The 15,807-nt window shown below is 55.6% G+C and overlaps 3 protein-coding genes across 6 annotated transcripts; 2 read left to right on the plus strand and 1 right to left on the minus strand.

The window, feature by feature from the left end:
• The first annotated feature begins 64 nt into the window (after nt 1-64).
• Nucleotides 65-4,566, plus strand: CD320 (CD320 molecule). 4 transcript variants are annotated; one of them, XM_056512463.1, is made up of 5 exons: nt 65-711; nt 886-1,095; nt 2,000-2,077; nt 2,414-2,559; nt 2,884-4,566. In XM_056512463.1, exons 1-4 carry the CDS (start codon nt 624-626, stop codon nt 2,554-2,556), a joined length of 519 nt encoding a protein of 172 aa, XP_056368438.1. In that variant the 5' UTR covers nt 65-623; the 3' UTR covers nt 2,557-2,559; nt 2,884-4,566. The 4 variants fall into 4 exon arrangements, with proteins under 4 accessions (XP_056368438.1, XP_056368437.1, XP_056368434.1 ...); XM_056512462.1 differs by having other exon boundaries at nt 2,944-4,559; XM_056512459.1 differs by having other exon boundaries at nt 65-1,095.
• Nucleotides 4,567-6,369: 1,803 nt separating this feature from the next.
• Nucleotides 6,370-9,234, plus strand: LOC130264370 (potassium voltage-gated channel subfamily V member 2-like). The gene is made up of 2 exons (XM_056512469.1): nt 6,370-7,620; nt 8,968-9,234. Exons 1-2 carry the CDS (start codon nt 6,370-6,372, stop codon nt 9,232-9,234), a joined length of 1,518 nt encoding a protein of 505 aa, XP_056368444.1.
• A 3,125-nt stretch (nt 9,235-12,359) lies between these two features.
• Nucleotides 12,360-14,668, minus strand: LOC130264371 (bone morphogenetic protein 2-like). The gene is made up of 5 exons (XM_056512470.1): nt 14,407-14,668; nt 14,157-14,293; nt 13,716-13,838; nt 13,115-13,317; nt 12,360-12,744 (listed from the first exon to the last, which is right to left on the minus strand). The coding sequence occupies exons 1-5, from the start codon at nt 14,666-14,668 to the stop codon at nt 12,360-12,362; spliced, it is 1,110 nt and encodes a 369-aa protein (XP_056368445.1).
• Nucleotides 14,669-15,807: the final 1,139 nt, after the last annotated feature.

Raw genomic sequence — 15,807 nt, forward strand, 5'->3', positions numbered from 1 at the left:
AGTTACTGCTGTTAATACTAGTGTATTTGGTTGGTTTGAATAGCGACACAGTCCAGGAGCATTTGTAAGCTGTAGTCAGTCAATGAAGAGCAGAGCTGAGTAAAGAGCGTCACTCACAGGGTTCCCGCCGGGCCCAGGTTGTGCAATAAAAGTTCAGCAGCCTGGGGCACTCCTGCACCACCGCCAGTGCCGCTGTCGTGCTGTGATCGCACCCCGCTCGGTCCAGCAGAGCGCTGTCCTCCCCGCGGACAGCAGGTCACTGTGGATGGCGGTGCTCATGGATTTCCAGGGATCCGCGGGAGAGCCCGTTTGTCCCTGGAGCTGGGAGGGGGCTCCGCCGGCCCTGGCAGCGGCCAGGAGCTGCGCTGGCTGCAGGGCAGGCTGGAGCCAGCCCGGCTCCGGTGCCGCCGGGAGCGCCCTCGGGCTGGGCCGGCCCTCCCCTGTCACGTGACGCTGCCCCGGAGAGCGCGGGAGGTGGGCGGGGTCTCTTCAAGGGCGCGCGCTCCGCCCTCGCGAACAGCCCATCCGTGGGGGTCGGGCTTGAGCGCACGCGCTTTTCCTGCGCGCTCTGCGCTTGTAGCAGCGCGGCGGCCCCGCGAGTCCCTCCGGTGCGGGCCCGCGGCATGGCCGAGCCGCGGCTGCTGCCGCTGGGGCTCCCGTTGTTGCTGCTGCTGCTGCTGCCACCGGTACTGCTGCTCCCGCCAGGCCACGGTGAGCTGGGGGAGCGGCCGGGCGGGCGGCGCCCATTGGTTCCCCGCGCACGCCCTTCGCTCTCATTGGCTGGAGCTCTCGTGCGCCCCGCACGCGGGGTCCCTGCGCTGTGGGCCGCGGGCGGGGGTCTCGTGCTGGGCCCCCCGGGCTCCCCTCACGCGCCCGTTCCCGCAGCCGCCCCGTCTCCCTGCCGCCCGGACCAGTTCCAGTGCGCGCCCGGCGCCCCCTGCTTCCCTCAGGACTGGCGCTGCGACGGCCACCCCGACTGTGAGGACGACGGGGACGAGTGGGGCTGCGGGACTGCGACCGCCGCGGAGCCGAGTGCCGGCCGCCCCGCGGTAACCCCGCCGAGGAGCTCGGCGGTGCCGCTCGCTGGCAGCGCAGGTACGGGGCCGCGGGGGGCGGGCGGGGGCGGCGGGCCGGACCGAAGCCTTTGTTCCCCGCCGTCTCTGGCCGATCCGGGGCAGCTGCGGTCACCGCGGGTCACTGTGGCTGGAGGAAGCGTTGTTGCGGACCCGCACCTTTGGTGCCGTTCCTCTGGTGGGACCGGCAGTGACGCCCCCCAGAGCTCCCTCAGGAAGGGCTCTTGAAGGACTTCCTTCATTCTTCCAGAACGTGTAATTCCCGGCAGCTGCTTCGAGGAGAACCTGGAATCTCTCCACCTCCCGAGCTCCTCTGATCTCTGGGGAGTGGGGAGGGTGAAGGGAAGAGGATGAGGAGGAAGTTCTGGCCATCAGGGCTGGTCAGGATCTGCAGACTCACTGTCTGGGCTTGTGTCCGGCTGTGTCTGCACCCCAGTACTGTCAGTACCAGAGCTGCTCGGCTCTGGAGCATCCTTTGTCAGCCTCATTGGCTGTCTGGGGTGCTTGGGAGGGCGCTTCTGGCTTCCCTCACCCTGGGCTTTCCGAGGGTGTGGCGAGGAGGGAGATTACTGCAGGTGTGAGACACTGGGTTCGATGCCTGCATCTGTTCAATTGGCAGGTGAGGCAAAGGGCTGTGTTTTGATTGTACCTTTGGCATCTCAGTGCCACGAGGACAGGCTGGGATGCTGCAGTTCCAGCTCCATCTGAGAAGTTTCCACTTTTCCCTGTTAGGCATTTCTAGTAGGACTTTTTTCCTCCAGTGCAGGTTAATCACAGTAGCAGCAGATAAGGTTTTGTTTAAATTGAAAAAGGCCTCTTAGTGCTCTTGAGCTGGGAACTCAGTCAGATGTGGATTAAAGACTGCTTTGAGTACTGACCATAAGGTGAGTTGGAAGCTTCATGGATTTGTTTCTCTTTCCTCATAGAGCCTTCAGCTACACCTGAGCCTGAGATCTCTGTGCCATCAAGGAGTGAAGGTTACACATGGATCTTGATTGTTGCAGGTATGTGAGACTCAAGTGCTGCTACCTACCTTGGGCTGTAAATTGAGTATCCTGTGGGGTCCATTCCAGTCCTGTACCAGTAGCTGCTTTTGCTGGGCTGGGAGGGCTAAGGGAGGCCTGGCATCACAGCTTAATTATTGCTCTGCCTTGGGTGTGCTGTGTCCTTGGAAAGGCCATTCCATGTGATCTGGCATTTGCTCACCTCCTCTCTGTCTGTCTCTTGACCTCAAGGAATGCTGCTCATCTCTGGTTGTTGGCTCATGGTGTTGAGCAGCAGAGCCTGGTCCCAGGATCAGGGCAGTGAGTGGGTTTCAGTTTGTGCATTCTCCTCTCCAGGGCTCCTGATCATCCTGGTAGCTGCAGGTTCTGTTGCTGTATGGGGTCTGTCCAAAGCAAAATGCAGATCGAACACCTCCAGTCTTGAAAAAGCATCCAGGGAACAGCTGATGCCTGGGAGCCTGAAAGGCTCCTTGCCCTGAAGGGTAAGTGTTTTGCATCCCATGTACTCTGTGTGCCTGAGGGAGGAATCCCTTCTTGCCCTGTGTTTCTGGCTTCTAGAGCTTTCCCTTTTGGGGGTAGGTTTTCCCAGCTTCCCTGATGCTTGCCAACCAGGTGCATGGGGTTTCAGTCTGTCCTGCAGCAGCAGAACTCTCCCCTTTCCTCCCTGCTGCCAAGGACATGGAGAAGTCCTGCTGAAATACTGATCTTCTGGTGTGGGATTTTTTTCTTCCATTTTGCATAAATTGAAACTAGGTTTCTTCCCAAATGATTGTCAATAACCAGGTGTTTTTCTGGCTTTGTAACAGGGATCCTTATCTGAAGGTGAGAAGGTGGAACTAACATTGTCTGTCTCCTGCTCACCACAGAGCCTGACTGAATTGGACATAGCTCTCAAATCGGTGCTGGAATACCAAGAGAATGCTCCCTTTGTAAATGGGTCTTAGATTGTGGGACTACCTTGGCTCCAGAAATAGCACAGGACCTTCCCTGGCACTGTGACATCAGCACTCCCAAAGGTGATAGAAATGTCTTCATTGTTCTGCATGACAGTCATTACTGCTGATGCCCACCAGTGTGGCCTCAGACCCAAAGATGCTTTTCTCCTTGAAACGCCAGGTGTTGTTCAACTGTCTCCTTCCACTTCCAGCCAAGAGCCTTTTTACATCTGCCTCATTCTTTTCCCTGGATTTTGTCAGGGAATAGGAGCTTTCTCACCTATTTCCATAAGCACTCACTTGCTGCACAGATCAGACAAATACTCCATGCACTCACTACTGTTTGATGCTGCTCCATCCCATCCATGGGACGCTTTTACTGACAGTGCCACCATGGGGGTGACAACAGTTTTGCTATGCTGTCACCTGAGCCCACATGGGGCAAAGATCTCCTCAGCACTGGGCCGGCATCTCCTCTCACACTCCCTTCCACAAACATCTCCACCCTTGGCTGACCTGTTCTGCCCACCCCAGTGCTGAATGCTGCATGGGGCTCCTGTTGACACTCTTAATGGTGTCTTCCTTAAATCTGTTTGACATGAGTGACCCTTGAGGGTCTGTACTGGGACCAGTGCTATTCTGTTTCCATCAGTGGTGTGTAGAGTGGGATCAAGTGGACCCCCAGCCAGTCTGAGGATGAGAGCAGCCTGAGGAGTGCAGCTGGGGAGGGGGATGTCATCCAGAAGGACCTTCACGCCCACAGGAGCCTCATGAAGTTTGATAAGATCAAGTCCAAGGTCCTGCACCTTTGTTAGGGCAAACCCTGGAGAAGAGACAGCTCTGGAGGGATGTTGTGTCTTGTCCATGTCTAAAGGGGGATTGTAAGACAGATGGAGAGGGGCTTTTCACCAAGGCCTGTCAGGACAAGGGGCAACAAACTGACAGAGGGTGGACTTAGGTAGGACATGAAGGGGGATTTTATGGTGAGGCCCTGGCACTGGTTGCCCAGAGAGCTGTGACTGCCCCATCCCTGGGACCAAGCTAGACAGGGCTCTGAGCATCTTGGTCTAGTGGAGGTGTCCCTGGAAATAAGTAATGTCTTGGGTCAGACACTGTGTGGCACGTGGAGCCCCAGCCAAAGGACTCAGTGCTGTGCACCTCTCAGAACTGTCTGTGCAGGGGCAGATTAGTGCCCAGTGCCTCTGGGTCAGCATTGACCATGTGCACCTTGCACAAGTGTTCACTAAGTGCGCCAAGCTGCTGCCTTGGCTGCTCACCTCTGTGCCTTGAAGGTGAGAACTTGGCTTGCCAAGCACACACCAGTCATCAGCCTTGGAGTAGGAGTCTTCTGCTCCTGGATAGCATGTGAGTGCTGCCATACCCCATGGGAGAAACTTCTACATGTGGTGTGGAGTCCTGAGTTATTCCAGAGCTGCTCTTTTTAGTACCAAGGAGTCATTTGCAAGGGCACACAAAACATTTTGTTTCCATAGGCATAGGTGGAGATAGCTGTGGTGACTGACACAGGAGAATAAAGAATGTGAAATTAACAAGTTCCAGAGTTTTTATTTTTCCTGGATATGTGCATTTGCATGGATTGTGTATTTGGGAATACAGAATACAAATAGAGGGGCTGCATCACCTTTGGATTGTCACGTCCTGAGAGAGAGGACTCGGGTTGGGTGGGCTAATGTGGGGTGCTGTGGGGGAGCCAGTGCTGCTGTGCCTGCCTGGGACAGATTTGGCTCCAGCATACACCAGCTGTAGCAGAGGAAATTAAATACAGGAGCAAAGGCAACAGAGAGAGTGGGGACAGGAGGAACCGATACTATAGCAGCACCAGAGGTGCTACTGCTGAACTGGGGACAAGTGGGGAGCTCAGCCAAGAGCAAGGTGAAAAAGTGACTGAACCTGTCCCTTCTTTGCCAGGGCAGAGCACAAGGTGCAGCGTGGGAAGGGCTCCAGGAGTCCCAGCAGGACAGGGCTCTGAAGCACTGGTGCTGGCAGGGCCATGTGGCCGAGGTCAGTCCCAGATCATACCCCGAGCTGCAGCTGCCAAGCCGAGCCCGGCTGTTCTGTGGTACAGGGCAGAGCACTTGCCCCATGCAATGGAGAGTGAGGCCCTGGGGCAAGCCCACAAGACAGTGCAGGTTTTGCTTTCTGCTCTCTGAGCTGAGTGCATAAGGGTTGAAAGAAACACATTTTATGGATCTTGTGCCAAACCTTGGGGTGGTGTTTCTGACAGCAATTTCCCTTCTGTCCAGTGCTAGAAGTGTTTTCATTGTTCTCATCCCCAGGCTCAGAGACTTCAATTGTAGCAGAGCCCAAGCTGCTTTTCAGGCCAGGAACATCTTTGAGCTCTTCATCTCTGTATTTAATTAGACCAGTTCATGGAGATCAATGCGATGTTCTACATGTTGGAGTAGGATCGTATTCCAGGATAAGACCTCAAAGATCAGCCTGTTTAATTTTGGTTCCACTTTTCCTCACAAATCCAAAGGATTATTTCCTCCTTTTCAGTTCCATTAGTTCAGAGGAGCTTTTACTGCCTACTTGCATGTCCAGTGTCCTGTTCCCTGTTCCTGCCCTTGCCTGGGTGAGTCGTGGGGTTGAAGCCCAATTGGATGGCACAGGACAGAGGCACGGGGCACAGGCACGAATGGGGCAGCCTGTCCTTAAGGGGATCTTCTCAGACACTCTGTGGAGGTGGAGGTGGTTCCTTCACCTCATCCCTTCTAAATCTGCACTGTGGGACTTGAGGGATGAGCTGAGAGGTCATGACCATCTCCCTTCCCTGGCTGTGACAGCTGACAGCCAGGGTAGCTGCATTAGCCTTTAACGAAGGGCTGGTGCCAAGAGAAGCATCTGGTGTGGGGGTATAAAGTCAGTTCAAATCCTTCATGTCTGCACCTTCCTGTCCCATCACCTGAGGGCAAATTGAGAGAAGTTTGTGCTATTTCCAATTTGCTGTCATGGATGTCCTTCCAGGAAACAGCATGCAGCAAATGCAAACAACTAATAAGAACAGAGTAAGGGAAAAGAGAAGTGCAGAGCTAGAAATAGTTCTTTACATAAAGGACTAGTGCCTCAATCTCATTAATGTCTTAAGGAGCGGGCAGTTGGCCGCCTCCGACTGCTAGGATGGGAGCTCCAATCTGATCAGCAATCGGCTTTGGGACCCCGGCAGGTGCCACGTGGCACCGGGACACAGCTGTGCCCCTCGGGCAGCCACTGCAGTGCCCCGAGCTCGCAGCACTCGTCCCAGTCAGCGTGTGCACAGTGAGAGCCTTCCCATGGAGCCAGAGCTGCCGTCCTGCGGCCCCTAGCACGAGTCACCGCTTCGGAAGGCCGGGCACCATGCGGCAGCAGTGGCACAGGCGCGCCAGTCTCTCGGCCAGCCTGAAGATCGGGGATCACCGGGGCCACTGCCGCACCCCGGAGGAAGAGGAGTCCTACATCCCATTTGCACAGGACAGCCTGGTAAGGCAATGGAACTCCATGCAAAACGTGGCAGATTGTAGTCAGGAGAAGAGCCAGACTCCCATCCAAAGAAACAAGTACCTGCTCAATATTAACGTGGGTGGCAAATTGTTCCAGATAGCTTGCAAGGTACTGGCCCGGTATCCCATCACCCGGCTTGGGAAGCTGGCCCTCTATACAGACCCCGTGAAAAAGCTGCAGCTCTGTGATGACTACTTGGTGCAGAAGAATGAGTACTTCTTTGATAGAGATCCTTCAATTTTCCACTACATCTTCCACTTCTACCGCAGTGGGGTCCTGTGGGTGATGGATGAGATGTGCCCCAGTAACTTTGTAGAAGAAATCGAGTACTGGGGTATCCATCTGAAATACTCCCAGCGCTGCTGCCGGATCCTGTTCGAGGAAAAGCAAGATGAGCTCAGTGAATACCTGAAAATAGAGAAGGAGCTGGAGGCAGAACTGGAGCCCCTGGAGTCAGGGAGGCAGTTTGATGGCAAATTTCTGGGTCGGTTTCGGAAGATAGTCTGGAACCTCATTGAGAACCCGTACTCTTCTGTCCCAGCCAAGATCATTGCTGTCATGTCAAGCTTCTTTGTGCTTATCTCCATTGTGGGCATGACACTGAGCACAGTGGAGGAGATGAAAAACAAGACAGGGAAAAAATGGATGGAGCAGATGGAGATGATCTGTGCCATCTTCTTCACCTCTGAGTACCTCATGCGGCTCATATCCGCCTCCAGCTTCAAGAACTTTCTGAGGGCAGCGTTTAATGCCATAGACCTGGTGGCCATCTTGCCCTTCTACATCCAGATCCTCTTTGAAAACCTGGATGATGGAGACATGCAGTACCATGAGGAGCTGCACAAGGTGGAGAATGTGAGCAAGCTGGGCAAAGTCCTCAAGCTCATCAAGCTCATGAGAATCTTCCGTATCCTCAAGCTGGCGCGTCACTCCACTGGCCTCCGGGCTTTCAGCTTCACCATTCGCCAGTGCTACCAGCAGGTTTGCTGCCTCCTTCTCTTCATTGCCATGGGTGTCTTCACCTTCTCTGCTCTCATACACTCAGTGGAACATGATGTGCCCGGCACTGACTTCACCAGCATCCCCTGCGCGTGGTGGTGGGCAGCGGTAAGGTGTGAGCAGCTTCTTCAGGGGTGGGGCTGCCCTGGTGCTCAGGGGGTTCACCACTGCTGCTGGCCAGGAGGTAGGAAGGGCCCAGCCTTCCCACCAGCTCAGTAATGATGGGAAACCCAGAGCCCTGCATGCTCTGAGAAAATAAATAAGAGGTTTAGACTAAGCTCAGAGGCTCAAAAGCTGATGCTGAGGTGGGATGGTGGGACAGAGGTGGTGGCTTGGGAACCTCCAGGCCTGAGTTGAACAAGGGGGTTATGACTCAGTTTTATCTGTCATGAGATCCAAGTGTTGAGTGGATGCAGCCTGTGGGCATGGGGACAGCCACCCTGGACAGCCTGAGGCCTGGGCAGCATTGCAGCCTTGCTGAGCTTGAGAGACCTTTGTGGGTGTGAGATGGGGAGCCCAGGGCTGCATGTGGGACCCATTGTCACACTGTGCCTCAGCTTGTGTCATAAGACTGGGGTGTGCTGCCCGTTCTCTGCCCTGCTTGTGCCAGGAGCTGGCAGCTCTGCAGACCTGAGCAGTGTAATAAACCTGGGATTACCTCTGACATGGGGAGCAGCTAAAGCATTTGAGAGCCACGGGTTTTGAGGACATTTTTGATTTACAGATTGAATTATCCCACAGATCACTTCTGCTCTTATAATCCCCTTTGGCCACGAAAAGCTATCTGTTTCAAATTCATCCCTCCTCGAGGAAGGGCAAAGTCACTCAGCAACATCACCAGGTTCAAGTACTTCAACATCCCAGGCTGAGCCTTGCTCTGGGAGCACAGCTCCCTGCCAACCCCAAACCTCTCTGGCCTCAGCTCTCACTCTGTACCCATGGCCCCACTCCCCATTTACTAAACAAGGTTCATTCCTAGATAATGCCTCTGTTTCCCCTGGAGGGAGACTCCAGGAAGATTTGTTTGTCTGGCAGGAGGCAGCTCACAGCCAGGAAGCTCTGGAGCCACAGTTCTGAGGGGGAAGGAAGCTCCAGCAGACACTGACTGCTGGCGAAGGCTCAGCTCATGGGTGTCCAGCTGCCTTTGAAGAGACACACACAAAGCTGTGAGGGAGCAGGATCTGGCCTCTGATCTGTGCTTCTGGGGCTCAGCCAGCCAGCTCTTTCCATCAGCTCTCCAGGCCTGCTGGACACGGCCTGGACAGTGGAGCCCTGGCCCTGCAGGCTCTGGAGAGGGGACAGCTCACCTGGCTGCCCTTAGGGTCAGGGTCTGGCACTGGTCACAGGAGACTGGTGGTTCCACAGAGGGGCAGGAGGGAGTGAGTTCCAGCACCAGCCAGCATGGTCTGCTGGGCTTGTTCCCATGGGATTTTATCCTTTTCTGTCCCTGCACAGGTCAGCCTCTCCACGGTGGGCTATGGAGACACTGTGCCTGACACAATACTCGGCAGGATGGTGGCCTTTGTCTGCATCTCCTTCGGCATCATCCTCAATGGAATGCCCATCTCCATCCTCTACAACAAGTTTTCTGACTACTATGCCAAGCTGAAGGCCCATGAGATGAGTCAGTCACTTCAGCTTTCCAGGAGGATCCGCTTGAAGCAGCGAGTGCTGCGGAAGTTCTCAGAGTGCTGGAGAGCTGACCCCCGCTATTACCGCTGACCATAGGCTCCCCACCCCCACACATCCCCCGTCCTGGCCACCCTCCCAGTAGGTCCTGTCCCCCAGGGAGGCTCCAAGCTATGGGCAGAGTCACAACATTGCCAGGCTGCTGCCAGCTGGGACCTCCCTGCCTGCGGGGTGCTGGACACTGCTGTCCCACAGAGCAGTCAGCCAGAGGCGGCCTGGGACCTGGATGGCCAGGGCAGGATGTTTGTCTGCCATGGGCTGAGGCAAGGGGCACCCTGACATCATGAGGGGTGAGGGATGGGACTGAACTGCCACCTGTTATAAATGAGCGCAATGGGCCATAAAAGATCGAATAACAATTTAAAAGATTTATTGGTTACAGAAAGCAAAAGCAAAATCAGCACTGGACGACAGAGGAGTCTCGCTCCACTAACTGTCGCACCCCACCTCCCTTAGTTTGTTTCTTTTATGCTGTTAAGTTTTCGGGTTACGTGCTCCTCCTCCAGTAGTTCTGCGCATGCTCCTCCAGTTGCTAGGGGGTCTTTTTCTGCCTTCTGGTGGTCGGGGGATGAGGGTGAGTAGTCTTCCTCAGCCACTGACTCCTTTCTTGGCACTTAAAACAATATGTGATTATGCAAGCAAAGCAGAACACATTCTGGTTTTTTACTTTAAGGCCTATCAAGCAGAGCAAAACAATTAACAAGTTCTAGCGATATCTTTTTCAAGGTCTGTCTGTCAGAGGATCAAAGCAGAACAATTTAACATCCTGGCCTCACAAGTCTTTGGCAACATTCCTTCAATGTCAAGGAGCGAACAAAAGGCTCGTTATTTATTACACCACCTGTCTGAGGCAGGTAGCCCAGAGTGACACATGTGCAGGTGCTGCTCTCTTCCCCACTGAGTAGGACACACACAGGCTCCCCTGCCCAGGGCCCCGTGACTCCCTCCCAGCCAAGCAGCCCAGGCCTAGTCCAGTGTGGGGATTTGGGTAAAGGCCCAGAGGAAAGGCTACAGCCATGCATCCTTCCAGCCAAATCTGCTCTTCTTCCCACTGCCCTGGAGTCTGGGTCACAGCCCTGACTCAGGATGCTGCTGTAATGGGACCCACAGGCACTATAGGCATAGAGCTTGTAGCCAGAGCACCCCCAGGAACAAGTATTTAATAAACTAGGCCCAAACCTTCATTGTCCTGGATTCTTGTCCAGCCACTGTGTGTGATTCAGTAAACTGCTCATCATTTGGGGTGAGGAGAGGACATCTCCCCAGGGCTCACAAGTCCATCAGTGCAAGGACAGGGCTCTCAGGAATGCAGATGGGGCTGTCCATGCATTCGTTTTGGAAGGAGGTGCTTTGGCCTGGGTGCATTGAAACTGCAACTGGGATGTGTATATGATCAGGACACACCAGTTGGCTCTGCTCTGTGTTTACATCATGGGAGGCTGTGGGGGACATGTCTGGGGAAGGATCTGCCCTCCAGTGTGGGACCATGTCCAACCAATGGGTCTCCTGAAGGGATGCACCCTTCCCATGGGTAAGATGGAGAGAGGGACCTCAGGCTGCAGGGAGGGTTGGTGTGGGACAGGGCCAACAGCTGCTGGTGCTGCTTCCAGGTGAGCAGGGGAAGGAACCTGGTACCAGCCAGGTCAGGGTGCAATTCACTCACTTGTGAGCTGGGCTTGGAGATGCAGAGTTGTCAGGGGACTCCTGGTATTGGCCTGTGGCTAAGCTGCTGATGTTGGAAGCTTGGAAAGAGACTTGCAGGAGCTGAGCTCTGGCAGGGACAGTCACACTGCCACTTAGAGCTGGTGTGAGAGGACCCCTGCCCTGACCACCAACACCTAGACTCACTCTCCAGGAACCCCATTGACACCTGCCCCCTGTACACCTCCCCAGCACTGACCTGACCCCACAGCGTTGGGCAGCTCCTGTTCCCACCCCATTTCTCTTCCATGAGGAGCATTCTCTCTGGGCACAGTAGTTTCCTATGGCCATCTTCCCCCAGAGCTCTGCCTGGGTTTCAGCTGCTATAGAGTTCATTTTCTTCCCAGTGGCTGGTACAATGCTGTATTTTAGATTCAGGATGAGAATAATCTTGATCACTCACTGATCTTTCAGCAGCTGGTTGCTGCTAGGAGACAGGCTGGGCACAGATCAGTGGGTGCTGAGCAACTGGGTATCAGGCATCACTTGCTTGTCTTGGGGTTTATGGCTCCCTCCTTTTAGTCTCCCTTTTCATTACAAATGAAATTACAAATAGTATTAAATATTACCATATTTTATTTTATTTCCATTATGGAACTTTCCTTATCTCAACCTACAGGTTTTACCTTTTCTTCAGTTTCTCCTCCCCATCCCACCGGGGTGGAGGGAGAGGCCAGGGACTGTGTGGTGCTTAGATGCCATCTGGGGTTAAATCACAACAGCCACCACCCACTCACCCCAGCAGCATCAGCTCCAGGCACCTCTGTACACACCCCCATCCCACCCCAGACCATCACCACATTCCCCAAGCACTCCCATCGCCTGCTCATCTCCCTGCACCCCCAGCTGCAGGCTGATGGAGCATTCATTGGGCACATTCATTGGGCACCTCTTCCCCTTGCCCCTGGAGACTGCACTGCAGCTGGATCTTTATCCCTCCATGTGCACCCCCTTCCCTGTCCCTGCGAGATGTCTGCTTGCCCTGTTCCTGGCAGCAGTTCAGAGCCCACAGGCAGCCTTTGGAGAATTGCACTTTTAAATAGTTGCTCTGAATTAATTTTACGAGTCGCAGCAATGCAGGAATGTACAGACATTTACAGGACACTGTACAGGTGGTTTCTGTCATAAATTAGTGTTCTTGCTATATACATATAGTACAGCTTGCAGGAGCCTCTACACAGGCAGGGACACCCGTGCCCCCGCACAGGGCACCCCAAAATGGAGCTGCTGCCCTGGGGCTGCTGGCTCACACGGGCTCTTCGGGTTGATTTAATCAGAGCTTGGCCCTGAGCCTTCCTGGGCTGGCCCTGTCAGGAGGTGACAGCATCCAGAGCAGACCCAGCATCAACTTGCTTTGCTCGTCCCAGTCTCTTTTAGAGGGTTTGTGGGACAGAAACCCCACTGATGCTCTGGAGGGAGCGGGTGCAGCCTCACTGAAGCCGAGTGCTCCTCCTGCCTCAGTGGCAGCCACAGCTCCCGGCCACCATGTCATCGTACTGCTTGAGGACCACGTTCTCGTCGTCATCAAAGTAGAGGAGGTTGATGGAGTAGAGCTTGTCGGGCACACAGCAGGGGGTGCTGACACCCTCGCTCAGCTTCAGGGCGTTGATGATGGACTGCACCGTGGCGTGGTTCGTCGGCCGCATGTTCTCGCCCAGAGGGAAGGGGCAGGAGCCTTTGCAGTGGAAGGCGTTGTACCCCCGAGGTGAGATGATCCAGCCAGACCAGCCAATCTCTTCAAAGTCCACGGACAGGGGATGCCTCTGGCAGGGCTGGATCCGGTCCAGCGAGCGTGTACTGCGTGACCTGCCCAGCTTGGGCACCGGCATCTTGGCAGGGAGACTGGGAGCCTGAGGCTTTGGATCTGTCAGAAAGGAGCATTCAATGCCATTGGCCACTGCATGAGCCTGGGTGGAGGGAGAAAATACTGCAACCCCCCCGGCCACTCCTCCCCACAGGTTTTGTCTGGAGCCTCTGGTCACAGCCTGTCACCAGCCCAGACAGAGCCACAAGGAGGTGACAGCCTCAGTCTGACAGCCAAACTTAAATCCAGCTTCACATCTGCAAGCAGACAACACCCCTGAGTGGGCTACCCCAGAGAGAGCCTCTCCCTCCAGCTAGGGAAGGTTTGGATTTGAAGAGCCCACGCGTGGGGAGCAGCGCCTGGGAAAGGGCTGTTGGCACCAAGGGAGTCGTGCCAGGCACGTGGGACCCACCTGGGAAGCCGGCTGTGGGCAGCGACGCTCCGCGGCGCCCATCGTCTGTGAAAAGGACCAGCATGGGCTTCTTGCTCTCGTGGTGGCCACGGCCAGAGGCAAACTGCAGTGGTGGGGAGTCGAGCGGGCTCCCCCCCGGGCCCTGGACTGTCACCAGCAAACCCTGGTTGCTGCTTTCATCTTCGGTCCAGTCGCGAACCTGGGGAACCAAAGCAGCGTCACCACTGCGGGACAGGCACTGCGAGTCCCAGGCCAGCAGCAGGACATGGAGAACCGGGACCCCTCGAGGCCACACTCTGTGTGTGTGGGAAGGGGCTGCCCCAGGGCTGCAGCACAGGGGACACTGTGGCAGGAGCCAGCACCACTCCCTGCAGAGCAGTGAGACAACGTCAGGGAAGGGTGAAGCAGCCCGGGGGCTCTTGGCAGGACTTTTTCCTCCCCCTCCCAGGGGACATATCTCCCCATGAAACCGGGATGCATCCAGGAAACTACACTGGCACCTGAAAGACTACTGGGGGTGAAATGGGTTAAAAAACTTCCTGCATGTGAACCCCAGTATCCCCTCTGTGCTGCCCAAAACAAGGAAAAGCGACTCACAGCTGGCGTGATGGCAAAGACCTCCCAGCCCGAGGTTTGCAGTGAGACAAGCCGTGCTGCCAGCAGCTTCTTCCCTCCAGGGGCGTCTGGCTTGTCTTTCTCCAGCACCTGGTACACACTGACCTGGGGAAGGTAAAAGGTGGTCACACACAAAGGTGTGCTCTGCCTGAGGGGTTGATCCTGGGCAGAGGTGTGGAGGGAGATGGGGAATTGTCAGCATGGATCTGTAACAACCTTGGTGAGCCTTTGCTGATGTTTGCACAAGCCAGAAGGATATTTAAGTAACAGCCACATTTAAATCATCACGATTCTCTGTGAAACATTTGTTCATGTGATCCGAGAGCCAGGCCATGTTCCCACTGCAGGCAGTGCACCAGTACCAGTGCCTCCGTGGGCACAGGCTGGGGACAGTCCCTTCCCCATCCCCATCCCTCTCCTCACCTGGCAGAAGTGGTGCCTTTTGGGCCCATCTGTGACCCTCGGCCAGAGGCGGAAGAGGTGCAGCTCTGCAGTCAGGATCTTCTCGTTTTTGGCCACGCTGGAGAGGACAAACAGGAACCGCATCTCCTCACTGTGAGCTGGAGAGAAAGAAGGGAGCGCTGAGAAGAGCCAAACCAGGGGCGGCCCCGCCACCGGCCGCGTTCAGCCCCTCCCCACAGCCGCACCCAGCACCGCAAAACCCTTTCCTTACTTTTATCCAGGAAGCTGCGGACGGTGTTGCCTTCCAGGATGTCAGGGTTCTTGGTGACACCATCCGCGTTGGCGACAGTGTTGAATAGATCCACCATGTACTGGGGCGGCTGCTTGAAGTGAGTCGGGGGGGCCGGAGGGTCTTCCATGCCGAAGACTTCCAGGAGTTTCTTCAGCGCCTCAGCCCGCCGGCTCGCCGCACTGGCCGGGCTCGGGCACGCGGTCTTGGCCAGGGCCAGCAGCAGCAGGACAGTCCCCAGCATGGCTCTGGCTCCGTCCCTGCACAACCTCCCCGGCCTCGCCGGTGCTGCATTTATAACTCACTGGAAAGCTGGACTGGAGTGGAATATGCACAGGAGCAATCAGGAGAGTAAAGAGAGCTAATTGCCGTGCTAACAAGGTGAGAAGCCCGGCTCCCGGGCCCCCTGCATCAATTAGCCCCAGTACACAAGCTGCAGGGAGGACGGCTCACCAGGCGCTCCCAGGGCTGGCATAGGAAACGGGGGTCTGGGGCCACCAGCCCCTTGCCAGGGCCTTGGCTGGGCTGCATTTGCTCTCGGTAGGAGACTAACTGGATTTTAATGATGGCACTAATGGGACAAATCGGAGGACCTTTGTGTGGAGGAATGCAGCCCATCAAGATGAGCATCCCCTCCCCATCCCGGTCCTGCCGCAGCAGCTCGCGCTCCCCCTCCCGCAGCCGCTGCTGAGAGCGAGGGTCGCGGCGGGGGCTCAGTGTCACTGGTGTCCCCAAACCATGGCCCTGTCGGGTGTGCAGGGGGGTGCCTGGGGTCCCCTTTCTCGGGGGGCAGCCCAGGCTCTGTGTCCTGCCGGGGAGCCGAGCCCACGGGGCAGAGCAGGTTCCAGCAGAGCCCCCGGCAGTGCTGCGGCCCGGCTGTGGCGTCAGCAGCAGCAGCACCCTCATCCAGTTTTCGTTTTGACTTTTTTTTTTTTTTTTTTTTTTTCTATTTTTAAGATTGGTTTCCTGCAAATTAAAAGGAATTTGCTGCTAATTCCTGAGTGCTTGAACTTAATTAAATACCTGGCTAGTGGGATAAAAGCCAATTCTTTAGGTCTGGTTCTTCAGTCAGAGAGAAACTAAGCTGGTGCAGGTGGACATGCCACACTGTACAGCTGCCATGGGAGTAAACGGAAAAAATTAGCATTAATTAACTAATTCGTCAACCGGCTGAAGCCCTGCTAGGACCACCTGATGGGAGACAAGGTGAAGGCTAATGTCCAGCGGTGCCCACAGTTTATTCCAACCCAAAGAGCTGTTAATTATGCAGAACAGGCACGGCGGCACCGACAGGCTGAACTTAACGGAGAGAGGAAGAGATCTGTATGGCGGGGATCCTTTCCCTTCTCTTCTCAGCTCACCAGCAGCATCTCGGGGTGCCTG

The sequence above is a fragment of the Oenanthe melanoleuca genome, chromosome 28 (genome assembly GCF_029582105.1).
Source record: "Oenanthe melanoleuca isolate GR-GAL-2019-014 chromosome 28, OMel1.0, whole genome shotgun sequence".
NCBI classification, from domain to species: domain Eukaryota; kingdom Metazoa; phylum Chordata; class Aves; order Passeriformes; family Muscicapidae; genus Oenanthe; species Oenanthe melanoleuca.